This window comes from Podarcis erhardii, assembly GCF_964252035.2.
Source record: "Podarcis erhardii genome assembly, chromosome: 2".
NCBI classification, from domain to species: domain Eukaryota; kingdom Metazoa; phylum Chordata; class Lepidosauria; order Squamata; family Lacertidae; genus Podarcis; species Podarcis erhardii.
In genome coordinates, this window is record NC_138498.1 from 30,650,755 (window position 1) to 30,677,584 (window position 26,830).

General features: G+C 45.6%; 2 protein-coding genes across 2 annotated transcripts; one reads left to right on the forward strand and one right to left on the reverse strand.

Moving 5' to 3' along the window:
• Window positions 1–1,988: 1,988 nt before the first annotated feature.
• Window positions 1,989–18,643, reverse strand: SLC26A11 (solute carrier family 26 member 11). Its single transcript, XM_081849708.1, has 17 exons — window positions 18,546–18,643; window positions 16,855–17,215; window positions 16,185–16,377; window positions 15,067–15,152; window positions 13,362–13,441; window positions 12,380–12,522; window positions 11,089–11,264; window positions 9,850–9,922; window positions 8,607–8,657; window positions 8,314–8,374; window positions 7,284–7,339; window positions 7,004–7,144; window positions 5,140–5,267; window positions 4,599–4,704; window positions 3,714–3,847; window positions 3,014–3,086; window positions 1,989–2,529 (listed from the first exon to the last, which is right to left on the reverse strand). The coding sequence occupies exons 2-17, from the start codon at window positions 17,044–17,046 to the stop codon at window positions 2,438–2,440; spliced, it is 1,785 nt and encodes a 594-aa protein (XP_081705834.1). The 5' UTR covers window positions 17,047–17,215; window positions 18,546–18,643; the 3' UTR covers window positions 1,989–2,437.
• A 61-nt stretch (window positions 18,644–18,704) lies between these two features.
• Window positions 18,705–26,686, forward strand: SGSH (N-sulfoglucosamine sulfohydrolase). Its single transcript, XM_081849772.1, has 8 exons — window positions 18,705–18,841; window positions 20,389–20,549; window positions 20,666–20,771; window positions 22,443–22,596; window positions 22,985–23,141; window positions 23,608–23,689; window positions 24,494–24,697; window positions 25,531–26,686. The coding sequence occupies exons 1-8, from the start codon at window positions 18,730–18,732 to the stop codon at window positions 26,088–26,090; spliced, it is 1,536 nt and encodes a 511-aa protein (XP_081705898.1). The 5' UTR covers window positions 18,705–18,729; the 3' UTR covers window positions 26,091–26,686.
• The last annotated feature ends 144 nt before the right edge of the window (window positions 26,687–26,830 follow it).

Below are 26,830 nucleotides of genomic sequence, written 5' to 3' on the forward strand. Positions count from 1 at the left end.
TAAATTATCTTCAGCTAATGCTGAAAAACACAGAAATTTTTGAACACAGAAGAAATATCAGTAGCTGACAGGAGCGTGCAGGAGAAATTCTAAATTAGGGGATGAAGCCTCAGATCACCTCAAAATGAAAAGGTGTGCAAGGACACTAAGTTTTTGTAAAGGTTTAATCCTATTAGTTCATATAGGGAAGACTTGAGAAGAATGCCTCATGTGTCAAAACAGGCACAGGTGGTAATTCTGACTATCTATCTAACTATCACAGGCAGGTTAATAGATAAAAAAAATATTAAGACGGCAACCAAATACAGGCTGTAGCCAAACAGTAGTGTATTGTTACAGGCTGTGCTGTTTTGGGACTACAATTCCCATCATCCCTAATCACTGGTCCTTTTAGCTAGGGATAATGGGAGTTGTTGGACGTGGGTGGTGCTGTGGGTAAAACCACAGTGCCTAGGACTTGCCAATCGTATGGTCGGCGGTTCGAATCCCCGCAGCGGGGTGAGCTCCCGTCTTTCGGTCCCAGCTCCTGCCCACCTAGCAGTTCGAAAGCACCCTTAAAAGTGCAAGTAGATAAATAGGTACCGCTTTATAGCGGGAAGGTAAACGGCGTTCCGTATGCTGCGCTGGTGCAGGCTCGCCAGAGCAGCGATGTCACACTGGCCACGTGACCCGGAAGTGTCTGCGGATGGCGCCGGCTCCCGGCCTCTAGAGTGAGATGAGCGCACAACCCTAGAGTCTGACAAGACTGGCCCGTACAGGCAGGGGTACCTTTACCTTTTTAATGGGAGTTGTAGTCTCAAAACAGCTGGAGGGCCAAGTTTGGCCATGCCTGACATAGAGGGTGTACAGATCTTACAGCATGGTCATCTCAAGAGGGGCTTGTTCTCCATATTAGTGGAGTCAAAGGAATCTCTCGCCGCCTGCCTTCAGCCAGCCAGCCAAGATCACTCTGCCTTTTTCAGCTATCTGAAATCTTGTGCCAAAGACCCCCAAAACGTCTTGCAACATCACACTGTTACCTTGGCAGCCTTCCAAATCCCATCTCTGTTCATACCTCAGGGCAGAGAGAAGGAGTTTTCTTGCATTGCCAGTGGCCCTGTATTGTTTCTTAGCTTGGCCAGGTCATGCTGCATAGGCTAGCCCAGGAATTCCCCTGTGGCTTGTATTCTCCCTTTTTATCCCAAATAATCAAAATCCTACCATTTGTTAATTTCCAGGGGCACCATGCACATTAAGGTACATTAAGATCCTCTTCCGACTGCTCTTGGGAAGGGTTTAATTACAATGGTTTTTTTCCCAAGGACTCCTAGTCACTGTTCTTTGCATTGCTGCTGCCACCAGAAAAAGCCAAAATGAAGACCACAGAACACTGAGCTAGCCCAAGTGAAATCTGTGTGTCCCTCTTATGTTGCAGTTCTCAGCCCATAAAGATCAGAGTGATGCTCAGACCAACATTACCACCAAGAAGACCAGTTCACATGGGTGCAATCCACAACAATACTGAGCAGTGGAGATGCTGAAGGCAAACTGTGTACTCAATTAAGTTGTAGCTATTTTTGCCAATAGAATTCTGGTTAGGACCAACTGGTCAGATTTCAAGCCCTGACCCAAGAGATCAAACTTCTGAAAACCCATGAGCTAAACTGCCTTCTCTCAGCTTGGAGTCTCTCCTGCAACACATTGGTGAGCTTCAGTGGGCCATTCGGAAACCAGAGTGGTGGGAAGAAGCAATCACTCTTAAAACTTGCACTCTTCTTTCCCCAGTAAAAGATTAGAGCTACACTCTGGTTCCTCATTCCACTTGCAATGCTGCCAATGGAAGCACCAATCATAGTGTGTTATGTCAGCTTAGTGGCCAATAAAACCCATGGGGAGGTTATAGCTATGTGGGAGGGGATAATCCTTAAATCTTTATGGATCACACACAACTAAAACACTCCTAGTTTACAATGTACACCACAGAGAGGGGTCTCATTCACCCTGGCATATTTCCATTTTTAAAAAAGTGCTTTATTTTCTTAATTCCCTTTCCTTATTAGTGTTCCCTTAAGTATGCCACTCAAATCCTATGTACATTAGAAATTATCAAAGGTAACCACCCTTCAATCTAGAAGCCCCAAAATCCCACGGTTATTTCAATTCTGCTGCCCCAGAGTTCTGAAACAATGGATGACCTTTGTGCTTTTTTCTTTTTTCAGATTCAGGATTTTATACACCTGAAGGAGGTAAAGAGGTTACTATTCTTCACACTGAACAGTCCCGGAGTGTGAGCAACTTCTGAATTCAAGTTGTGTGATGTCTGAAAATGCATGAATAAGGGTACAGAACATCTGCCCCCTAGTGTTCATGCTCCAAAATGTTCATGGCCCGAAAGCTTCACTATCAAGCCTGGGTCACTTCTATTGTTTGGTCACAGGCACCTATTACTTCTGTATCCTCACTGGATGATCCCAGATGTTGGCAGTATGCTGTCACTGCCATCCAACAAGGCTTCACCGGCATGGCTCAGTTCCTCTTCAAGGCTCTTCTCTGCAGAAGAGACAAAAGCAGGGAAAGGTGCATTTTGTTAAGACCGTGATTCATTTTACGTTTTCACAAGTCAAATCCCACCTGTGATTTTAAAAAAAGAGAAATGGGAGATGAGGTTCCATGAAGACCAACAAGACATTCCTTCAAAAGGCTTAATGCTTGAGGGAAAGTGCAGAAGCCAGAGGTTACAGCCTTCCCTCATGGGATGAAAGCCATGATAAATGAAATGTGAGACTAGCCATATTCATCAGAGATTAAAGAGATGCAGGGATCCCCATTCCACCTACCACCAGAAGGAACTCTGCCCCAAATGCCCATTGTCTTGGTGCTGCAGAAGGAAGCAGGTGGTCATTCTGACCTTTGCCGCTGGCCACAGGACTAAGAGGCACCAGGTAGTTCCAGGACTCCAACCACCATTACAAGGACCCTGGCACAAGATGGCCATCATGGCTCCAGCTGGATAGAAATGCCTAACACTGCTCACCTGCATCCTTCAGGTTGGGGAAATGATGGAATCCTTCCAGACCAGCAGCCAGGAAGACTTGGAGAACCTGTGTCTGTGGAAAGGAATGATAAGGAAGAATTGGTCAGTCATATTCCAACTTGTCCCAAAGCATTCAGGGGAGCCCCTGAAGATCTCAAAGATCAGAAGGACCCTGGATGGATGGAGATGGTCCACTGCTCAAAGGTAGAGTTACATCCAAGCTTTTATATGTCCTGACCCTTGCATCTCTGGTTAAAAGGATCCTCCGGCTGATATTTAGGGAACACATTGGACAGTACTGGCACAATGGACAGTACTGGCAACCCCCTTTTTAAAAAAACAAACGTGTGGGCTGTATTTAGAGGAAGATGTTGGGTATTGCATGCTTTTAGAAACTTACTGTAGAATCAGGTAACTGGTTAATTTAACCTAGTGCTGTCTACTCTGAATGGCAGCAACTCTCCAAGGTCTCAAGCTAAGCTCCCAATATCCTTTAAAGAGACAGAGACAGACAGACAGACAGACAGATGCCAGGGATTGAACCTGGTACTTGCTACATGCAAAGCAACAAACTCTATCGCTAAACAGTGCCCATCCCCTAAATGATGAGTGCTGGGTCTTAAGCCTGCTCAGCTTGTTTCACAAAATCCAGCCACAGTGTGTGATTACTCCTCTGAGGTTGCAGTTCTCACCCACCTACCTGCAAGCCAATAAACACCAGAGAGAGTCTCCTATGCTGCAATTCCTGGAGCAGCTCAGACAGGCCCAGTACTGCTGTGTAATCAATGCTGCTGACGTGGGTGCAGTCCAGAATGATGTTGCACAGTCGAGACTCTGAAGGTAATCGAGAAACAGCGTGCTCAAGAAAGGGCGAACGGAGACAGGGCAGCTACTCATACCAAGAGAGTTCTGGCCAATGGTCAGTTTCAAGCCATGACCCCACTAACTACAAGCTTCTTTGACCCTTGGGCTGCACTAGTCCTCCCCACAGCTGGTGTGTTAGGAGAAAACAGGATATCCTGAGACTTCAACCATTCCTCTTTATCTGGCAGCAGGTGGGAACTAAGGCTTGGCCAGGAATATAGTACTATTAACAACTTCCCGCTTCCGCCTTCACTACTGTCAAAATGCAGCATGGCAGGTTAGTGGCCCCATGAACTCCCAGAACAGCTGGAATCCTAAAGTGCTGGTAGCCCCATGTTGCCTGCTTTATCAGTTTGGGTCGAAGAGAGGCAAGTCAGAATTCTCCCACATTTGGAACTGCACCATGCCAAATGCCATAATCAAATGCCAAATTACAAGAGGATGGAGTTTGTTTCCTTACTGGAATTCATGGGTGGGGTGAGGGGCTCAAGCATAGACCTCACTTCTTTTTCCCCCAGAGGCACCCATAGGGCCAGGAATACTAGTTCCTCTTGAACAGATCATCATCTCCTCAGAACAACACTTGTGTCCCTAAGGCACAATTCTATCGCCCCAAGTGGTTTGGTCCTTTTGTTCAGATGACAAGAGGCCTTTACTTCTGGGGCCAGTTCAATTCCTCACAGCCAGCACCACACCAGGAGCTTTCCATTCTTCATTTTACCTGACTGAGTCCGTTTGCGCACTGTATCCCTCAGGAACTCAATGGCTGGGAAATACAGGCCACCGGCAGGCTGTATAAACAGTGTCTCCTGCTCATGCTCCAGGACCTGCCAGAAAGTGCCGTGAGGAAAACAGGATGAGGCTTTGTTACTGTTCAGCAATTTCCCCCCTTCCTTTCTTGAAAGCTGAAGGAAACATGCCCCAGAGGCTCTCATAGCAAAGGGATGTGCAACACCTATTGTGCCTATATTAGATATTTCTACCATATGGGAAAAAATGATTGGGAGATGAGGAGTGGGATATAAATGTATATTAAAAAATGTTGCCTTCTTCACTGTGCATTGCACAAGGCAACCACTCTCCAGTTTCAAACTCCAAGAGGGTCACGAGCAAGTTGTAGCAATTGGATACAAATAAATGATTTATTTATTTTCTATTACAGTATCACAAATATTAGAGCTGTACTGCAGTAAACCTGTTCTGTGTTTTATGGGTTTCCCTCCTAAGCTCTTGCATTCTTACTCAATGGGATCATAACAAACCTTTATCCGTGGCCTGGCAATGGGGTATAGCAGGAGAATACCTGAGACCATCACGCCTGCTATGATTCCATACTGCACCTCCCAGAAGCAGAAGAAGAAGGTTACACACAGCGGCACCAGGTCCAGCCCTGAGGGAGAAGGGGGAGGGGAATGACTATGTAGGACTCAGACTTTTCCAGTCCTGCAGCAAGATGGCTGCCGCAGAGCACAGTAAAGGAGAGAAACAAACAGCAAAATAACAACAACAACAATTTATACCCTGCCCATCCAGCTGGGTTTTCCCAGCCTCTCTGTGCAACTCCCAACAGAATATTAAAAACTTCCCTAAACAGGGTTGCCTTCAGATATCTTCTAAAAGTCAGATAGTTGTTTATTTCCTTGACATCTGATGGGAGGGCGTTCCACAGGGCAGGTGCCACTACCGAGAAGGCCCTCTGCCTGGTTTCCTGTAACCTCACTTTTTGCAGTGAGGGAACTGCCAGAAGACCCTTGGAGCTGGACCTCAGTGTCCGGGCTGAACATTGGGGGTGGAGATGCTTCTTACCAACAAAGATGTCACCAAGAGATTTTACCTCATTAGTGAAGGGACTGAGGCAACTAGGAGGTCATATAATGCAATGTTCTATTTAGACTTGTACCCTCTTCACCCCGCAATATCTCTAGACTCAGAGATATACCATTAACCAAATCAGAGCCCATGCTGTAGCATAAACCAATAAGCTCAGGGTGAGCTGGGTGTGTCTGTAAGGGAGACCTTTCCCCTACCACATTACTGCTGTATATAATTAACTAAACCAGAACCCATCCCATATCATAAAAATGGGCTAGACAGCTTTATTTCCTACCAGGAACCACATTCCCCTCAGGGCTAGTCTGTGAAGGGCTGCATGCTGGCAGTGGGTGGAGCCAGAACCAGTGATTGGCAGAGCCAGGGGTAAATAGTCTTCTGGGTGAACTAATTCAAAATAAAGTACACCCCAATTCCATTTTCAGTATGGTATACCTCAGACTGCAAGGGTTTGATGGGGTTAGTTTCAGCTAGTATACAGAGAATTTCATTTTCTTTTTTAACCTGTGCTTCATCAAATAAGTGGTCTCTTTAAATTCTTTTTGTCACGTTTCTGGACAAAGAGAAAAACATCAACAGGAAGTTTTGTGGTGATGAAAAGCTGGACATTGGTTCTGAAAGGAAAGTATAGCTATTTATTTCTGCTTTTGGAAACACACTAAACTTTGGTAGATACTCCATTTGTCCAGCAGATGCCAGCATCCTTTAAGTTGGTAACTTTCCATAACCAAGAAGATTATATTTTTTTTTTAAATATGAAAGGGACATCACAGAGAGATTTTTCAAATTCAAGGGGTGCTACCATGGAAGATCATGGAGTGAGGAATATATGATTTCCCAGAAGTATCTATGAAACAGGATTCTCAGAGCCAGAAAAGTTACAAGAATGAGGAAAACATTCTCTGTTTTATATATTTACAATAACCTAGTGACCGCCTAGTTGCTCTGCTTCAGCGTTACTACTTGAAAAAGACCTATCCAAAAACTTTAAAACCACATTCAAAAATGCTCTAAGCATTTGAAAAGTTATGAATATCAGCTCAAAACTCCTTAGATCTGCAGAGCTCTAAATCTGCTGCTAATCTTGAAAAAAGAAAAATAAGGTGTGACTATTGGTGCAAATTATTAAAAATTAGTAATTAAAAATAGAATTTATGAATGATACTTTTGTTAAAGTCGTATGAATTGCACAACACATTTTTAAGAATTCTAACCAGGTTCACTATTGTTAGGGAAACATTACAGGATCCCAGACTTTTCAGCTCTGGGAAGAAGAGGACACATTCATGCTCATACTTTTAACCTGCCATAACGTGTAGAAGATCCTGGCATCAAACATAGGAGCCACAGCACAGATGATGACAGCTGCCAGTGCCGCCTTGGGAATGTAGAAGAAGACCGAGGTAAGGAAGGCTAGAGACAGTAGCACGAGGACCCCTATGGAGCAAACAAGGAAAAGTGAGTAAACAAGGGTGGCATTAAAATAGCACAGTGAGCCCCTCAGAGTTCTGTATCCCCACTCAGATACGAGTCATTAATAACTCAGCAGGCACAAAGACACCCTTCTAGCTCCTACCTGTGATTAGACCTCCGGCAGGCGTACAAACACCTGTCTGTGCATTCACTGCTGTCCTGAAACATAAACAAGCTTTGTGGTTACAAGAACAGAAAACAGCCCCCTCACCTTCCTAGACCCATTTAAGGGACTGTAGTCAGTCTAGAGACAACAAGAGCTAATGATTACTGTATTGGCCTGAATATAAGCCACACTCCCCCCCCCAAAAAAAATTCTGACCGTGGGAAGTTAAAAGTGCGGCTTAAATTTGCGACCTTACAAAAATTGCTGCGGTCAAACCACAGCAGCCCGTGAGGTAGAGGGTGGTGGGGAAGAATCTAAGAAGTGGGGCCACAAGTGAGCGGAGCAAGGCAGGTGTTGTACGTGAGGGGAGAGAGATAAAAATCCCCTCACGAGCGGCCCAAGTTTGCTCTTCCCCTCCCTCCGTCCATCTCTCCAGCGGTGCCTGGATGCCTTGAGTGCGTGAGAAAGTGCCTCAGACAGACAGACACGCTTATATTCGGGTATTGTCTTTTTTTCTTTTTCCCCCTTGAATTTTAAAGGTGTGGCTTATTTGCAGGTATGGCTTATATTCGGGACAATACAGTACTTCACACACTGCCCCACACAAACAAATACTTATTTATCAGTATGGATTATCAGCCCAGCTCTTTCGCAACAAGGGCATCTTTCTAGAGACCACCAAAAGGGATGACCTGCTAGTAAACCTCGGATTCGGTCTCAAGCATTACCTGCAGCCTGCACTTATCATTATTTATGTGAAGATGTTATATACCCCACTTAAACTAACCCTAGTGGTCTCTTGAAATGGACTGCAATATACGTCAATAAAAAAACAAAATAAAACCCATACAGTAAAAACACAAAGGGAGCCCAAATTGCATATCTGTTGTGCAAGTGGGGAAAATGAGTCCATAGCAAATGATTTTGCACATGCCCTTGCACTACCATTTCTGCGCATGTAACTTGCACTACTATTTAAGCTGAGCCACTGGGCAGCTAAGTATCATCCATAACAGGAGCCACTCACCGGCCAAAGCTGCCTGTGACAGGAAAGGATGAGATGAAGGATCCTAGGAAGTTGGTGAAACCTGGAGACCACAGAGGGAGAGAGGTTAAGGAACATAGGCAGAAAAGATGTGGAGTCCTGCTTCTTTGGCTTAGGGACGAACCAGGAACGCTTCAAACAATATATGGAAATAAAGCCATTTTCCTGTATGGGGATTTCAGTTCATCCTTCCCAGTCTCATCCCCAACTCCAAAGTGGAAGGGCTCAATCCCACCCAGCCCACAGCATCCAATCCGTTCGTGCAAAAATCTTACCCATGGCCAACAGCTCCTGGTTGGGGTCAATTTGGTAGTTATTTTGAGAGGCTAGAATGAGAAGGGAAATCGAGAACACACGTTAACACCGAGAAACCTAGAAATTCTGGTGTTCTTAATGGGTAAAAGCTCCACAAGTCGCTGCAAATGTGTAACAAGAAATACAGGGATGGAGAGGGGCCTGGATCCACCTAGCAGAAGCCCAATTGTGGTTTTCTGCTCCCTGCAGTCTTTTTTCTACTGAGAGTTCTACTACCTGAACAAAGTTATTCTTTTTGCCTTTCTAGGTAAAGGAATCTTGGGGAATACTTTTAGGTTAAGGAATTTCCCTAATTTTAATCCATGGATAGGAAACCTGTGGTCCTCCAAACACTGTTGGATTTGAACTCCCGTAAACTCTGGGCAGCATGTCCAATGGTCAGGGATAGTGGGATTTGTAGTGCAGTAACACCAAGACAGTCACAGGGTCTCCATCCCTGCTTTAATCCATGGTTCGGAAAGAGACAGAGAGATTGAAGAATACCTAGGTGGAGATGGGATGCCATCTCACGGTGCCCACTGGATGCGAACCATGCAATCAGTTCTACTGGGGCAGTCAACCACAGCACTCCTCTCTGTGGGATTACCGTATATACTCAAGTATAAGCCGGCCCTAATATAAGCCGAGGCACCTAATTTTACCACAAAAAACTTATTGACTCGAGTATAAGCCAGTTCACCACACCACAAACCTCCTGGTGGGCCGGAGTGCATTTGCGCACATGCAGCAGGGGGGGCTTCTTTCTCCTCCCAGCCCTTCCCAACCCCCTGCCTACCTAGGGTGCTGCCAAGAGGCAGAGGCTGGTGGCGGCAGTGGTGGAGGAAAGCAAAGGCAGGGGAGGAGTAAGGAGCAGGCCGAAAGAACAATCACTCGAGTATAAGCTGAGGGAGGCTTTTTCAGCATAAAAAATGTGCTGGAAAAAGTCGGCTTATACTCGAGTATATATGGTATGTCAAATGGAAACAGGTAATTTCCACACTGGGTGTTAAGGGGTCATTATTGGCTAGGTAACAAGTAGGATATAAAATATGCCTGAAAGATAAATGTTGCAGCTAAATTTATCATCACTCCCTCCTCCCTACGAGCATACTGTACTGTCCTTAGAAGCGACAGGTTTTCCCAAACCCAAATCCCATTAGCTGCCATGGGAATTTCCCCCTTGACTCAATGCCTAGAGAAGCTGAAAGATTTGAGGCCCCATACCAAAAGCTTTGGCAATAGCAACCGTCTCCAGAAGTCCCATCAGAGGCACCACAGCCAGACCAGCTCCCATTTTCTGTAACGGGGGAGAAAAGAGAGAGGATGGATTAATTCTACTACAAAGGTCACTTGTGTCCAACAAATGAAGGTTGCAGCAAACATAAGATGGCATCTCAGTAGTCTTACCATGGCATCTGATCAACAAACACTGGACAACACAGGAGTCTACCCGTAGTTCAGGCTATTCACTCAAAAACTACCAGTTTTAGACAGCTGTGTGCTTACCGTCAATTATGGTTTCCAAGGAAGGCACCGCCTCAGCACAAGAGAATGGGAAATAGTTTAATTCACATAAACTTTAGCTAATAATTTTCTATTATTGTATATGAAATTTATAGGACACCTTTAAAACTCCTTCGATGTTGCCTCAACAACTCTGCGAGGCAGCTTATGCAAAGCAACGCAATAATCTTGTGGTTTATTTGCTTATTTATAAAGCTATTTATATAACACCATGTCATAAAAATATATCAAAGTGTTATACAACAATAACAATACCATACAATAAAAGCATAACAATTTAAAAACAAAGATCAGCTGATTCAGTCTGAATCATGTAACAAACCATAGTATGGTAGGTCCAGGAAAGAATAAATTAGTTGCTTCCTTTCCATCATTTCCAGCGACCAGAATTAGAAGATTGAGCACCTTCAAAGATCGCAAGAACTGAGCAGAGGAGTACAGTGCTAGCTTCCACCAGCACAGAGATGCACAAATGCAAAGGACTGCAGGCTTCATGTGCTGCTAAATTTAGTACAGGGACAGAAAGGATTACTTTCTCTGTGCACATGAAAATACCCAAAGAAAGAAAAGAAGAGCTGTAGAGCAATTCTATGTAGATTCCAAGCAACAACTCAAAAGGATTTTTTCTGGCTTTATAGGAGAGAGAGGATTGATTTGAATTTGAAGTAGATATTCAGATTAAATTCTTATATTTTGTTGTTGCTAGGAAGGGTTTTTAAAACCTATATTTATCTAAATACCTCTTCTTACCACATTCAGAGGATTGTGTTAAAATGTTGCTGTCAATTATTTCTTTTTAGCTGTATTCATAACTAAATTGGCGGTAGTTTTAATTGTAATTATTGTTGTGAACTGCCTTGGGGTTTTTTGGGGGGTGTTAACTACAAAACAGGGTGTTATATCAGCATATAAACCTATGGCATCAACTGAAATACCCACCTGCACCATCCCTCCAAAGGAGACGGTTCCATTGGGTGTGACCTCGGAGAACGGTGGCAGCTGGAAGGATGGGAGTCCCTGGGGCGTAACCCCTGTGAGGGTGAAGGGCTGGGAGCCTGTTACCTGGAAGGAGTAGGCCACGAGACCAGCAAACAGGACCACAAGAGCATTACGGACTGCAAGGAAGAGAGTGAGACTCTTATAGCAAAGCTGTCATCCACTACCCAACGGTGAGCATAAATGGTAGACATAGAGGATAGTTAAGGCCATTAGCAACAAGGGCAAATCTCTTATTAGGCCATGAATACACTCCTGCCTAACCATCTGGTGTAGAGACACAATACACGGAGAGTGGGGGTTCCCCATGCTTAGATTACCACCAAGTTTTAATTTCTGCGAGGTGGAGAGAGACCCCAAAGCGTATAGGCAGCTTCTGGTGACAGCTCCCATGTTTTTAAAAACTATGGAGAGAATTTGCAATATAAATTCAAAGGTAAATAAATTTTGTTTCCACTGTCTGAAAATGCAATTAGGAAAAACCTCAACTTTCTCATGAGGTTTAGAAGACCTCCTTGTATCCTCTATCTATCTTCTCCCCACCAATTCTCCAAACATTCTTTCTTAGTAATGCTCTTTCTCTCTGCATTGCCTACCTTTCCTGCAGCCTCTTTGATCCTGGGCTTTCACTCACTTTATCCCCAGAACCACTTCTCAGCAGGGGCAGAGGAAGGGGGGTGTAGTGGGTGCAGGCCACCCTGGGTGTTACCACTGAGAGGGGTGACAAAATGCTGGGCGGCACTCACCGCGGGGCCTGCAGCACGCCTGAGCCACGTGTCTCTCCTAGGAGGCTTGGGCGCATGCAGGCTCCACACTGCCCAAACGGTCTGTCCGCTGCCTCCCCACCCCAACTGTAGGGTGGCTAAGTGGGAGGAGGAAGGCAGACTCCAGAGGCCCCGCGGTGTGCCCCGCCCCTATGGGCAGCTCGTGCCGCCCCAGGTGCCTGAATAGCGTCCTCCACCACTGCTTCTCAGTATTCAGCCATCCTTCATGTAAGATTTTTAAATCCAGCCAAACTGACAATACTCCCTTCCCTCACAGGACTGCAACCAATTTTTTATTTCCTAAGCAACTAAACCTCTCTTAGCCATCGCACCACTTTACACAATTGGGTAAAGTCAAGACACTTTACCAATGAAAAAATAAGACAGATAATTCAACATACGTTACAGCACACCAAGCTGTGAAAGCAGAGTGCTAAAGAAACTTAGTTAATAGGGCGGGATAGACAAACCTGTAGCTGTTGTCCAGACAACAAGATGGCTGATCCTGACAGACAACGGTTCCATCCGGTTGGCCTTAGGGATGCTCTCTTTCATTTGTTGTAGCCCCGTAAGTGCTGTCAAGCAGAACAGCCCAAGAACAGCATCCGCAACCCTGCATATAAGTTATAACAATCGTAGCTGAATTGAAAGGGGCCGCACTAAAACAAGGGGAGAAACCAAAAAAGTGGCCTCCATCACATCTGCTTCCTGAAAATGGTCCCTTCCTACTGTGCCAATGGATCTGTGCATGAGGGACATAACAGCCAGCTTAGCACTCACCACATAAATGTATGAGCCTCTCCTTAGCCCAAATTAAAACTTCCCTGACAGATTCTTAATTGGCTGTGGGAAAGATGCAAGATTTGAAGACCTGAAAAGTTACATCCAGATCCACTTTCATTCATTCCTTCAAGAGGTACATGCACATTTAGCATTGTTGCTCATAGACTACAGGCATAATATGGCAGATTCAGCTTTGTGCAAGAACTGCAAGCCCAACTCTGCGCACCTTGGAGACATTCAATGCAATACATGCAACAAGTGCACCCAATTAAAACATACAGCTCAGGAAGGCATTATGCCAAGGATCCTCCCAGTTGCTATAATTTTAGGACTACTCACCTCAGCCTTCATTACAAAAAATAAAAGAAAGCCTTTAGCTCTCAGGGATGAGGCAAAAGACTTTGCTCACCCCTGCCCCCCTCAGCTCTCTAGTAAGAGCACCAAACTTTTCAGCTCCATCACAGAATCCCATACCGCACACCACCCCCAATGATGTGAAGTTGCATGACTACAAATCTCATGGAAATTCAAGAAAATAAACTGCTTGTGCAGTCGAAGGGCATCTATTATTCCCAGAGGGATCCTACGTACCAATTCTCTATTTATCATTCTTGCTACTTTTGCAGACTAAAGATCTTGTAGAGAGAAATAAACAAGGGACAGACTTACCTTGTCTCTCCAATTCTGCAGAAGGTGTAGTACACCTGAAGGATAAACTGGCGTGGGATGTTCTGAAGGCCCAGGAGCGTCTATGTAAACACATTTTAAAGCCACAAGTCAGAATGATGAAACAAATTAGTGTATCTGCACGCGTTCTCTCTCTCTCTCTCTCTCTCTCTCTCTCTCTCTCACACACACACACACACACTATAATGCAGCTGCATAAAGTGCATACTTGTGTCTCTGTAAGTGTTGTTGTTGTTGTTTCTATACTGCCCTTCATTTGAGGATGACAGGGTGGCTCACAATATAAAAACACAAAAATACATACCACAGTAACAAACAATAACCCCACCACATTCTATTTGGACCCATTGGCCTATTGTGTTTCCTTTTAGGAAAGACATTAAATGCCTCACAATAATTTCTGAGGTGCTCCATGTTACCTGCAACAAAGGGACTTAGCTGTCCTGGAAACTTTATCCTAAAAATAAAGAACTCTGTTCTTTTCTGCCAACACTGAATAAAATGTGATGGTATCTCTGTGGGTAAGCATGTAAGACAAGGTATGTGAACGATAAAATCATATTTCTGTGCTCAGAAGTTTTACACAAACTTCCAAGTTAAGTCTCTGCCATCCACAAAAATAAAAATCAAGAGATGTCCAGACAACCTCTGCTAAATTATTTGCCCATACTACAACAAAAGATGGTCTTTCACCTGAGGAGGCTTGCTAGCTCTTGCCTACCATAACTGCTTTAAAAGCCTTCTGTGGAACAAGGAGCAGAGGCTTCTCTTTCAAAGGTACTTCTTGAAACGGGCTGTTGTTGCAAACACAAGGAGTTCAGCCAGTGATTGCTATCTGCTGCTGCTGCTTCCTGCCCCTCACCCCTGTGAATAGCTGACTGTGGCCAACCACAAAGGAAGCATCGATGCCACATCAGACTGAACAGCGTTTTAAAGGTACTAGCTGGAACATGGTAGGCGGTTCAAGCATTCACACATCCCCCCCCCCCAAAAAAGCCCCAAATCTATGGCAGCAGAAGGTGGGGTTAATCTGTCCAGATAACTGTCCATTTCAGTACTCTGGGCAGTCCATGGCCCCTTTGCTTCTTAAATCAACACCATGATTAGCTGAGATCATAAAAAAAAACTGGTTAGGCCCTAGTTACTTGTCTCTTTTTCAGTTATTTCTTGCCTGGCAGTGGCATGGATCTCTTAACACTTGCTGCAGGGCTGTGAAGGCAAATCAGTGGGGTTGTCAGTGGCCAAAACAGGGGATCCCAGCTAGCTAAACAGATCTGCCAGCTGCCATTTAGTGTTTACAGAATCCTTAGGTTCCATAAATTTAAAACAGAAGGTGGGAAAGAGGAAACCCTGTAACCCAGAGGAGGTAGAAAGGGACTTAATCCCATGGATTGTTGCATAAAAGGTAGGAAAAGAGAAGGCAGAGTGTATAGCATGTGAAATATTTACAATTCCAGGTTCTCACAATTGCCAGAGTTTTATCAACAATTCCTAAGTTTTATCAACAACATAAGCATTTTTGAGCCAGCCTTCTTCACCCTTTAGCAGAGATCTAATTACTTGAACAGGCAAGCCTGGCCTCCATCCTATTCTTACAGAATGGGCAGGTGAGTTTTACAAGCAAGAAATGTCACTGCTGAACCTGGATTGCTGGATAAAGGCCAAGTGAGGGAAGGAAACCCCTTACCTTGACTTGATTGAAGCCAATGGTGACTGCAGCAGCTGAAGTAAACCCTTTAATGACAGGATAGGAGATAAAGTCCAGGAGGAAACCTGCCAGGAATGAAGAATCCCTATTAAGCCTTACTTCACTGCACATTATACTCCATTCAGTCCATTCAGAACTACCAAGCTCCTCAGTCAAAAGCTATCCATTCATCAAGGATGCCAACACACACACACAACGAGACAGAGGCAGTTGCAGTATCCCACTCCCCAGTATCCTTCATTTGGCTTTGGTTTGGCCAACAAGGGTCTATGGGCTGCTGCTCTTTGAGCCACCTATGCTCCACACCAGAACTGAGCCTACTGGATTCCTTTCTGCATTGCTCTGGCAGTCACTGGAAACTTTTGTCTGTCATTTGGTTGTCTCTTGCCTTCCTAGAGCCACAGGTCCTTCATTTCCTGCCAATCCCAAGCACTAATAGCAGGGGCAGCTGGACCAAGCTGGGAAGAGGCAGGCTGTTCTCATCTAGTGCTGCCTCAATGCACAAGGCAGAAACCCAAGTTTAACTAGTGCCCTTGCAGCTACAGAACTAAGCAAGGAAAAGAGAGATGAGCTGAATGTATGATACTTTTTAATTTTCTAAGTATTTTATTCTACGGCGTTTTATTTTAAGTACTGCTGGTCCCCAAGTTTGGAAAAAAATGAAGGTTAAAAACAAATCTGTACAAAATGGGCACATTACTCTCTTGCAATAAACACATACATGTGCACACATTGAAAAACAAAAACCTTGGATAGTAACAGATCTATAGGAAACAAGGTGGGATTACAAATCACTATAATTCAATGAGCTGTGAGACTTAAGACTGAAATCATATACCCTCTTATTTGGGAGTAAAGCCGCACCAAACTCAATGGGACTGGTTGAGTAGATATCTAAAGTCATAGTATTGTAATTAACAGAGGGCTGCGGTCACAGCATTATGTTCAGCTCCAACTATCAGAATATTGTGGTAGACAGCCAGTGATAATCTGCCTTGTCATCTCTCCAGTTCTGCCTCCCTGTTTGGCTATTACTAGCAGTAAACAGGCATGAGGAACTACTGATTTGACCAAATATAGCACCAGCCATGTCTTACCAAGATGTAGCAACCCCATAGCTAACTGGATGCAGCCCGAGAGGAAGGTGAGCAGGATGGCATAGGAAGGGTCATGGAATGCGTAGGACGAAACCAGTAACGACATGATAGCTGTCGGGCCCAGTGTCACATCTTTCGATGTCCCCAGGAGGCAGTAGACAAAGCAGCCCATGAAGGAGGAATAGAGGCCATACTATAAGGGAGGAAGGCAGAGCAGAATCAGGGAGAAAAAGGCTGTGAATGGCTAAGAAAAGTGTAATCCTTATCATACATAAAAGTCTTACATATGTGCTATGTACATTTTAACTTGTAGCGTGTGTCAACACTTGTATCAAATGAAAAAATTAGAGAAAGAAACAAAAAGGTGTCTGTTTGATAACTCGGCAAAACACTTTTAAAGGAGGATGTCTGAGAATTTATTATCTTGGAACAACAGGAAGAAGCAGAATCAAACAACAGTAAAAAGTATTTCAGAGAACTGGTAATTCCCGCTCATTGACCTTTGATTTACTCCAGGCAACCACAGTCTGCTAGAGACTCTTGGAGCTCATTAACTCTAAAGCTGCTCTCCTCTGGAATTGGATCTATATTTTTCAATCCAAAACAGAAAATGAAATATTCAATAGATGCTACACTAAGGCAACAAAAGCTTCTGGGTAAATGGCCTCACCTGCACTGGGAGGCCAGCCAACGCAGCGTAGGCAAGAGCTTGTGGCACAACAGTCAATCCCACCGTCAGTCCAGCAACGAGATCAAGCTGCAGCCATTGCAGAGAATATTTGGGAAGCCACTTTAGCACCGGCAGCCTCTTCTGGATTATTCCGTAGCATCGTTCCCGACACTCATGGCTTCTCTCTGCCATGGCTGGAATCACAGTAGTTCAGACCAATTCACTTGGGGCCCATCACACCAGTCATGATCAAAACCTCTTGCAGGCATATCAAATTCAAGAGAGCAGACAAAGGAGAAGGTCACTGCTGAGGCACATCAGAAAGACTCCCAAACAGGCAATAGGAAGCTTATAATAATACCTGGGGGAGACAGGGAGAAAAAGGACACCCACCGTTCTAGTTATTCAATCAGTTCTTCATTTCAAATATTAATGGGGCATTGAAACCTAAAGACAAGTATTGCTATGGAATCTTCTCATTCATGTTTGTGAAAACAAACCCAAGAAATGATGGGCATGTTTTAAGATGAAAATTACAAACAAGAATACAAAATGAAACCAATTAACACACCCTAAGATAACTGAAGTGCCAAATATTAGTACAATACAGGAAAATATGATAATGGGAAAGCAAAGAATGACCACTGGGCTTGACAAACTATGGACAGCCTTCGTTGGGAAGCAGGTAAATCTTTGCTTCTGAAGAACAGACAACTCTCCCTTCCATTCTTAAGGAAATCTCCATTTTGCCTCAAGAAGCTAAGAGGGCAAAGCCAGCTCTAAACAGCTTATTGACCCACGCTAAGGGTGCACACCATAATATCTTGGAAGCCGAGTGCACAGCAATCAGACTGCATGCTTCAGTTTGTGTGGTCTGCCATGACCTAGCAAAAGAGGAGGGACTGTGTGGTTGTTACTTCATGTAAACAGTGTCATCAGGGGACAGCTCAGTTCTAGTCAGCGGGTTTATTTGAAGGGAACTTTTTAGTATGTCCGCTCAAGCTGTTTTTATGACTCGGGAGGTGATCCTAGGTGCGCTGGCTTGCAAGTAAACCCTTTTGAATGCAGAGGGGCTTATTTCTGAGTGAACGCACACACACTAGGGCTGTAGATGTTGCATGCCGCTTTAGGTATTATTTCAACCGGAAACTCATCCAGGAGTAAATGCCCTTTCCTCCTGGATTAAAGCAGCTGCTCTAACACACATATATAGTTGGTAACATCAAATAAAAGCATATAGTTCAAGCGCAGCCTCGCAAGCCCCGCCTTTCTGACCAAGAAGCCTCATTTCCCTAACCACAGATATGGAGCCTGTGGCTATTCAGCGACAAGGAAAACACACTCTGTGCATACCCAGAGTTTACACTCTCACGTTCTAGAGCCAGCACCGAAAACGGGGCCTGGGGCTAAGCTACTCCTCAGCTTAAGCCACAGCAATGCTGCAAAGCAGTTAGTAGGTACGAGACCAGAAATTACTTAGGACTCTTCAGGGCGGGGGGGGGGGGGCACCATCAGCAGACTCGGCAGGGAGAGAGAGGGCTTGTCTGGTTTTTAAAACGAAAGCAGGGGGGAAAAGGAGAGGAGTCTATTTGCTCCTGCTGCGTAAACAAAGGAGCTCCAGGGCCTCAGCTTCCTCCTGGTAGTCGAAGGGCCCCTTCTGCATTTTCCCCCAACTCCCAGGCTGGACTCACCCACAGCAGCGCCGGCAGAAGGCACCGAGGAGCACGGAAAACCCAGATCCGGTCAGAGGCGTCTCATGTGATCCGGAGGTGGAGCCGGGCGGCGGCTGGCCCTTTTCCCAGCGGCGTTTAGTCTGGGAAGGGGAGAGGCGCGCGCTCTGCCCGGCGAGGAAGGGGCCTGGGCGGGTGTCTCGCCATGCCGCTGCCTGCGCGGAGATGGGGGGCGCCGCCGCTGCTGTTTCTGCTTCTGGGTCTCTGCTGCGCTCGGAGGGATCCGGGCAGACCTCGCAACGTGCTGCTGATCGTCGGTGAGCGAGCAGATTCGGGGGCCCAGCCGGGGTGCTGCTCTCTGGAGATGAAACCCACGCCTCCCCCTGTTCCCCACTCAGTTCGCCCTCGCGGGAAATAGCCCTGAAAGCTCCGAGGAGGGAAGTGGGAAACTTCGGGGAGGGGCCGGACTTGCGCCCCCCGCCCCGCAAACCCAGTATGGACTACTAGGCGTTAAGATATGTCCCACAACCACCATTCCCTTCTCATGCCCCTCTTGGTTGGGGCACTTGGTGCACCAGTCAGACCGTGTCGTTGCCAACTTCTTTTCAGCTAGGGCTACTGTGCTGTTAACAGAATTCAACAGGCACAGCTGTTCCCAGACTGGAGATGATAGGCCTGTGTTCTGCTGGGGGGCCGGGGAGTCCTTGTGGTGGACACTGAAGAGCTAGACGGGTATTAAGAGATATTGGGGTTTAGCCCATAGCTGTCATCTTTCAGATTTGAAAATATGGGATCAGCAGCCTCACCTGTCCCAGGGACAGTCTACGGGATATCTAACAATCCGGGATAGCAGCGGGAAATGGTGCTGAAATAAGGGAATTTCCCACAAAAAAATGGAAGGTTGAGAGCTATGGTGGTAATAATAATAATAATAATAATAACAAGAACAATAATTTATTTATACCCCGCTCATCTGTCTGGGTTTCCCCAGCCACTCTGGGCGGCTTCCAACAGAATATTAAAATACAGTAGTCTATTAAACATTAAAAGCTTCCCTATAGAGGCTTGGACCTATGCCTGCCTGCTTTAAAGCATACCCTCTCACATTTCTCCAATGAAAATAGGGATGTCCTAAGAAAAAGGATCAACTTCTGTAAATCCTGGACTTTCTCTGGAAAATAGGGATACTTTGAGGGTCTGTCTACAGGATTTGGTAATACCGGCCCAGCATTAACCAGGATTTTGTGAGATTTGTGGTATTCGTTTCCCCTTTTTCTCCTGCTGCAGTTCCTCCTTTGTCCCACAAACTGATTCATATGGACCTGTTGGGTGGCTCAGATTCCAGGGTTGACGTTTCCACTGTGACTGCATGACTCATTTGCTCAAGCATCTGGGGGTAATGTTGCTTATGGGTACTTCCACACAACAATTTATTCAGGACTCAATTTTTTGGTTTTTGCAGAGGCCACACGACATCATCCTCATCAAAATGCTGTTCTATAATATCTTCTCATTAAATCTGGATTTACCATTTTAGCAAAAAAAATAAAAATCCATTAAGTAAAGAAAAAAAGAAACGGTAAATCCAGATTAAGGGCAGGGATGGGGTTTTGATGAGTATAGTGTCGTGTTATTGCATGCATCCACAATAAAGGGTGCTGTGTGGAAGCATGCTGTAAATTGCTTGAGTTTGGGGTGCAGCAAAATATTTCAATTTTGTTAGGAAATTGGGCACTGTTTGAGCTGCAGAACCTGGCCCCAAACCCCCAGCTACCTGGTTCATAGCTACCATTGTTCATAGGCAACAGTGGTGTTGCAATGGGACACTGATCTCACAGCTTGACCTCTGACCCTTCCATGGCAGCTGACGACGGTGGCTTTGAGAGCGGCGTGTACAACAACACGGCCATCAACACCCCAAACCTGGATGCCTTGGCCCAGCGCAGCTTGATCTTCCGGAATGCCTTCACCTCCGTCAGCAGCTGCTCCCCAAGCCGGGCCAGTATCCTCACAGGCCTGCCTCAGGTAACACTTGCCGGATGGCAATAAGGGAACTGCTTGCTCAGTCCTTTTCTATCACCTTGAAACTCCCTTTCCTGCCTGCCCTGCTCATATTGTGAATGGTTCTCTCTTATCTACAGCACCAGAATGGGATGTATGGGCTGCACCAGGATGTGCATCACTTCAACTCCTTTGATGGTGTTCGGAGCCTCCCCCTGCTTCTTAGGCAGGCAGGGATTCGGACAGGTAAGCTGGTGGGAGCAGGAGAATTCCTCACTGCAAATTCACCTGCAGCTCAAGATACCACTCGTCTTCTTCTATAGGGAATCTGGGAAGGGAGCCTCCATACCACACAAATAATTTTAGTTCTTTTTGCTTTGCAATCAGCTAAGAAAATGAAACTTACAAAAAGCAATAAAACATTTTTTTAAAAATGCAGACAGTGCTTCTCTAATCCCTAGTTTATAATGTGCACTGATGAGTTTTAGCCCCAGTTCTGTGGTTGTACATAGATGGAGAAAGGATTCTATCTATTTTATTTTTAAAAAAAGTTTTTCTTGTTTTGCAAAACTACATGCCTTGTCTCTTTTCAGGTTGTACATTCTTTCTTACACGTCAGTTACATTTGATGTGAGACATTAGTGTTGAGTACAGTATAAGGTTGGGGAAGGAGAGAAGGGGAGGCTTGTATTCTTTTGTATAGTGTGCGTGTGGGGTTTTGCATCAGCATCAACTGGGTAGGTCCTCTTTCTGTTTGTATATTGCATTTCCTTGGTAGTGAGAGGTATTGTGGTGCAAGGCGTGCTTGGTTGTCTGTGGCCGGCTGCAGTGGGGTTTATTTTATTTACCACAAAGCTTTCACCAATATTTTTCTGCCAAGGACTGCCCTCCCATCATGGGAAGAGGAGGAGCTTCCATCATCCATGTTTTGGAGCATGCTCAGCCCACAACAGAAAAGCAGGTTGCATATACGTGCATACATGTCTTCCCTGAGTACCCCTTCACTCAGAACCTGGCTCACCTTGGCACAGATGAGAAGATGTGAGCCCTCTCATGTCATGCTTGGTACTGGGATACATACAACCCCCAAGTACAAAATCCCAACAGGGCAAGCATTGTATGTGGAAGGTGCTGCATGCTATATAAATAGTTCCTCTCTAAAATACATGGAAAGTGTTCTTCTTTGTCACCACCTTCATGTATTCTAAAGGAGAAACCAGCAATTGTTGCACAGTAACACAATTCTTCCACATATACAAATATGGCTATTTACATGTACTTATGCCAAGTACAAAATGTATTCCATGTCAAATATACCATATATGAAAGAGACTGGTTTTAAAATAAAGGTTAATCTGAACCAAGTTTCTCCAGAGCTTAGTCCCCAATCTTGTTTTCCATAGCAGAAGCTAAGCCTTGGCACATGGGAATGCATTCTGTACATGCTTAGTCTCCCACCACCCAGTAACCACATTCAGGCCATACACCTGCATTCCTCTCCAGCTGAAACGAGGCCTACATTTATGCAACCGTATTTGCTTGCATCTCTCCCATTTGGGATTGAGATAGCCTGAGCCTTGGCAGGAAGTGCTGTTTTAGGAAATCACAGTTCTTGGGAGGCAGCCAGTAGCTCTTAGACAGCAGAGACCTTGTGTTGGATTCATCCAGGGCAGGCTTCCTCAACCTCAGCCCTCCAGATGTTTTGAGACTACAATTCCCATCTTCCCTGACGACTGGTCCTGCTAACTAGGGATCATGGGAGTTGTAGGCCAAAAACATCTGGAGGGCTATGGTTGAGGAAGCCTGATCCAGGGTAACCACTAGCTTCCAAGTGCATCAGAGTGCTGGCGGATTTTTATGTGATCTATTAGCTTTTCCTTGCTATTGCATCTGACTGCTGGCGTTTGTCTGCTTCAGGGATCATTGGGAAGAAACATGTTGGGCCAGAGGCTGTGTATCCCTTTGACTTTGCCTACACTGAGGAGAACGGCTCTGTCCTGCAGGTGGGACGGAACATCACCCGAATCAAGCTGCTGGTTCGGAAATTCCTCCGCAGCCAGGAGGAGGAGAGGTAAGAACCCATCATATGGTGCTTGTATTGCATTGCAGGCTCACTACCTGTGTAGACCAGGGCACTCTGGCACACACAAATGGAATTTAAGGATGCACAGCCATCAGTCGCAGTCTACATGTTTGTTGCAGGGAAATTTACGCAAACCTGAGAGGCAACATAGAGAGCTTGGGGGGAAATGGTGGGGTTTATTTCATGGAGGATAAAAAATCAGCACAGAGGTTCAGCAGCAAAACTGAAGGGAGCAGAGGCTGAGGGCTGCAGTTAGCAGAAAGAGGAACTTCAGCAAAGCTGGAGGACGCCCAGAGTACTTTTGCTAAAAGTGGTGGAGGTGATGTTGTCTCAGCCGTTTGAGTGCATTCACACCTCCTGCTTTTTCAACTGGCAGGCCTTTTTTCTTGTATGTTGCTTTCCACGATCCACACCGCTGCGGCCACTCCCAGCCTCAGTACGGAGCCTTCTGCGAGAAATTTGGCAATGGAGAGCCTGGAATGGGCTGGATCCCAGACTGGAAACCCCAGCACTACAGCCCAGATCAAGTGCAGGTGAGACATGGAATGTGAGATACAATAGGAAGGGCGGGATATAGATTTAATAGGTCATTAAGTAAAAACACGTGGGCCGGATTCAGCTACCCCATTCCACTAGCAGAAGCCGCCATGTGGACTCCTCTCTCTATGTGCACCTCCCCATAACAGCGCACAGGGGAGGGGAGGGAGATTGTTCAGCCTGGCAAGTAGAAATGCATGTGCTGATGGATCGATCTCCATAGGCGCTGCATTGAATTCCACCCTTTTCTTCTCTGCCATGAAACGCCCGGAACATGTGCAGCATCAGCCTTCCCCATTGCCAAACCAGGAGTTGTGCAGCAGATCATTTGCGCCCAATGGAGGGAGGTTAGCCATGGCCATTGCAATTTCTAGGTAGCTTTGTGGGCCTTTATTCCCTTGGTTTCCCTTCCAGATGTAACTTCTAGTAACAATTGCTTCCCCCCCCCCTTTCTGCCCTCAGGTCCCTTATTTTGTACAGGACACACCAGCTGCTCGTGCGGATCTGGCAGCTCAATACACAACCACCGGGCGCATGGATCAAGGTAGGGTGGTTATTGAATCAGAGCAATCCTGCCTGCAGGAGTGGAGAGCAAGGCTTTAGATGCAGCGCTCTTGAAGCAAGAGTGAGAGCTTAGGTGTGTTTCAGGTAGAGTCTGGTGCATTTTTGCACATTTGATATACCGTGTGGCATCTCTTGTGCTTAAGGACCTAAGGGGGTCCTTCTGGAGGAAGGGGTGGCAATCAAGTTCTCTTCAGCACAGGGATGCATGTGGCCTCCAGGTACACATGTGTGCTTGAGTTGCTCTTTAAAATCCTGGAAATCCCAGTGAGGTGTGGAAAGAAAGCACCAAGCGACTCCATACATTATATCTATGAATTTCATTATCTTCAGTATTTGTGGTTAGCAATATCCAGACTTGGCTGCCCCAACTGAGTGAAAATATTTCATGCTGAGCAGCTGGATGAGCTGCTTTTGGCTGCTGGAAAGGCTGGGGAAGCAAGTTCCATTCCAGTACAGTGGTACCTCGGGTTACAGACGCTTCAGGTTACAGACGCTTCAGGTTACAGACTCCGCTAACCCCGAAATAGTACCTCGGGTTAAGAGCTTTGCTTCAGGATGAGAACAGAAATCGCACGGCGGCAGCGGGAGGCCCCACTAGCTAAAGTGGTACCTCAGGTTAAGAACAGACCTCCAGAACGAATTAAGTTCTTAACCCGAGGTACCACTGTAATGACGATGAAGCTCCCATCTGATCAGAGTGGTTGATGGTGCAGACAGGAGTTGTTGGTGAAGGCTACAGGCCTTTGGCACAGCACCCTCAGGTCACTTTCTGTGGCACATGTAGGCATTGGTCTTGTCCTAGAGGAGCTGAACAACGCCGGCTTCCACAACACTACCCTTGTGATCTACACTTCCGACAACGGTATCCCCTTCCCAAGCGGCAGAACTAACCTGTACTGGTCAGGTACGGCTGAACCCCTCCTCGTCTCCTCGCCTGAGCATCCCTCGCGCTGGGGACAGGTCAGCAGTGCCTATGCCAGCTTGCTAGGTGAGAGCCACTGAGTTATCGACTTCTGTATTGACATCGGGGAAGTGTGAGGCAGGGGAGGGTTTTGAATGTGGGGAAGAGACTTTGGGGGTGACTTTGGCTTCCATTTGCACTCATCTGTTCTGTGTGTTTATTTTTAATTTTCATTTATTTTTGATGCTTATCCAAAGCTATACAAAAGTATATTTTTCTAATACACCATAACAAAACAAACTCTTTAAAAATCTAATCTAAAAAGCAACAAAAACAAAAAAGAAGAAAGAAAATAAAATAAGATTTTAAAAGACTTCCAGTTCTATGTCCTTCAGTTACATATAGTATTCACCTATTAAACTCCCAACTATTCTATTTTCTGTAAGCCAATATTTTTTCCAATCTTCATTTTTTTAAAAAATAATTTTTATTTCATTTTCCCATTTTTAACATCTAAATATTCCAATATTTTTTCCCAATCTTCAAATCCAGATATTTCAAGTTCATTATCTTTCGAGCAAGAAGTCCATAAAAAGTTTCCAATCTTTGATAAATGTGTTTTATTTACTATGCATACTGCTGGATTGCAAATAAAATCTCTAAAGTAGTTTAACAATAACAAAAAGCCGTTTACACCGGGTTGAATTGTGCATTTTAAATTGTTGATTTTTATTGTGTTGTTCATAGTCACTTTAGATTGTACGCCCTCTGGGGAGGAAATTCTTCTTTTAATTGCGGGGTTGAGCCACCTACATTGGCAGGGCCATTTAAATAAATGTTGCTATTATTATTATTATTATTATTATTATTATTATTATTATTATTAATGGATGCTTGATGTTTCCCCTTCCTCTCTGTAGACATGACCCCCACCATTCTGGACTGGTTCTCTGTGCCGTACCCCAGTTACAGCCTCTTTGGGAAGCGGATAGTGCAGCTGACTGGGAAGTCCCTGCTGCCAGCGCTGTCTCTGGAGCCGGCGTGGGCCACAGTGTTTGCAAGCCAGAGCCTCCACGAAGTGACCATGCACTATCCCATGCGGGCCGTGCAGCGGGGGCCCCTGCGCTTCATCCACAACCTGCAGAACCGCACGCCTTTCCCCATCGATCAGGACTTCTACGTGTCGCCCACATTCCAGGACCTGCTGAACAGGACCCAGGCAGGGCAGCCCACGCACTGGAACAAGACGCTGCATGGCTACTACTACCGGGAACGCTGGGAGCTGTACGACCACAACCTCGACCCCACGGAGAGCCGTAACTTGGCTTCTGACCCCCGCTATGCCCAGGTCCTGGAGGAGCTCAGGGGGCTGTTGGTGAAATGGCAGTGGGAAACGGACGACCCCTGGGTGTGTGTGCCTGACGGCGTCCTGGAGGATAAACCCAGCCCCCAGTGTCGACCGCTGCATAATGAACTGTGATTTCCCCCCTCTTCCCTTTTGGGGTGGCTGCTAGTTCCTCATTTATATGAGCAGCGCTAAGGAAAGCTCTGACTTGCAAAGGCTTGCAGTTTGCAGAGCTAAGCACTGCAGCTGTGGAAAGAGCTGGAGTCAACAAGACGAGGGTGGTTTCTTAATTGCTGCAGACATATCAACCGTCTTAGCCAGCCCCCCCATTGCTGCCAAAGGGAATGATGTCGCAAGTGCCTAATGGAACAGCCAGCAAATGCTGCTCTACAGAATTGGGCTGGTCCCATCCAGGCTGTGATTTGCACATTCAGAAACAGTGCCTTTTGCAGGAACGTGTGCAGGAATGCATTAGGCCTAGATCCGGTTGAAAAATTTAGGAGAATACACCGTACAGTCTTCTCAAGAGGATTGCAAATGGTGGAGTCACTTAAAAGCACCCAACTCCAAAATCTGCCAGTAGGTGGAAAGCTAACATGCAGTTCCTCTCCATGAATTTCAGACTGCTACAGACCTATGAGACAATTCTAAACAGTAAGTTTGAAAGAGCTTTTTATGTGGCTCCTACTGAATATTCAACCAACAAATAAAGCAGTAGATTACTTCATTGAGCTGATATCCCTTCCCTTGTTACTACAGCAATGACAATCACTAGAATGTCTTATAGTTTCTCCCACACTTGCTGTTTGTCTCTTCAAGTTGAGAATCTGGAAAATCCCACAGAGATTTGGGTTGGGGTCACCATAGCAGTGGTA

Coding starts and splice junctions, on each gene's coding strand:
- SGSH (XM_081849772.1), top strand. CDS start 18,730: ATGCCGCTGCCTGCGCGGAGATGGGGGGCGCCGCCGCTGCTGTTTCTG. Junction 20,550..20,665: donor TCCTCACAGGCCTGCCTCAG/GTAACACTTGCC, acceptor TCTTATCTACAG/CACCAGAATGGGATGTATGG. Junction 23,142..23,607: donor ACAGCCCAGATCAAGTGCAG/GTGAGACATGGA, acceptor TTCTGCCCTCAG/GTCCCTTATTTTGTACAGGA.
- SLC26A11 (XM_081849708.1), bottom strand. CDS start 17,046: ATGGCAGAGAGAAGCCATGAGTGTCGGGAACGATGCTACGGAATAATC. Junction 3,848..4,598: donor GCGCAAACGGACTCAGTCAG/GTAAAATGAAGA, acceptor GATTACCTTCAG/AGTCTCGACTGTGCAACATC. Junction 2,530..3,013: donor CCCCAACCTGAAGGATGCAG/GTGAGCAGTGTT, acceptor TCTCTTCTGCAG/AGAAGAGCCTTGAAGAGGAA.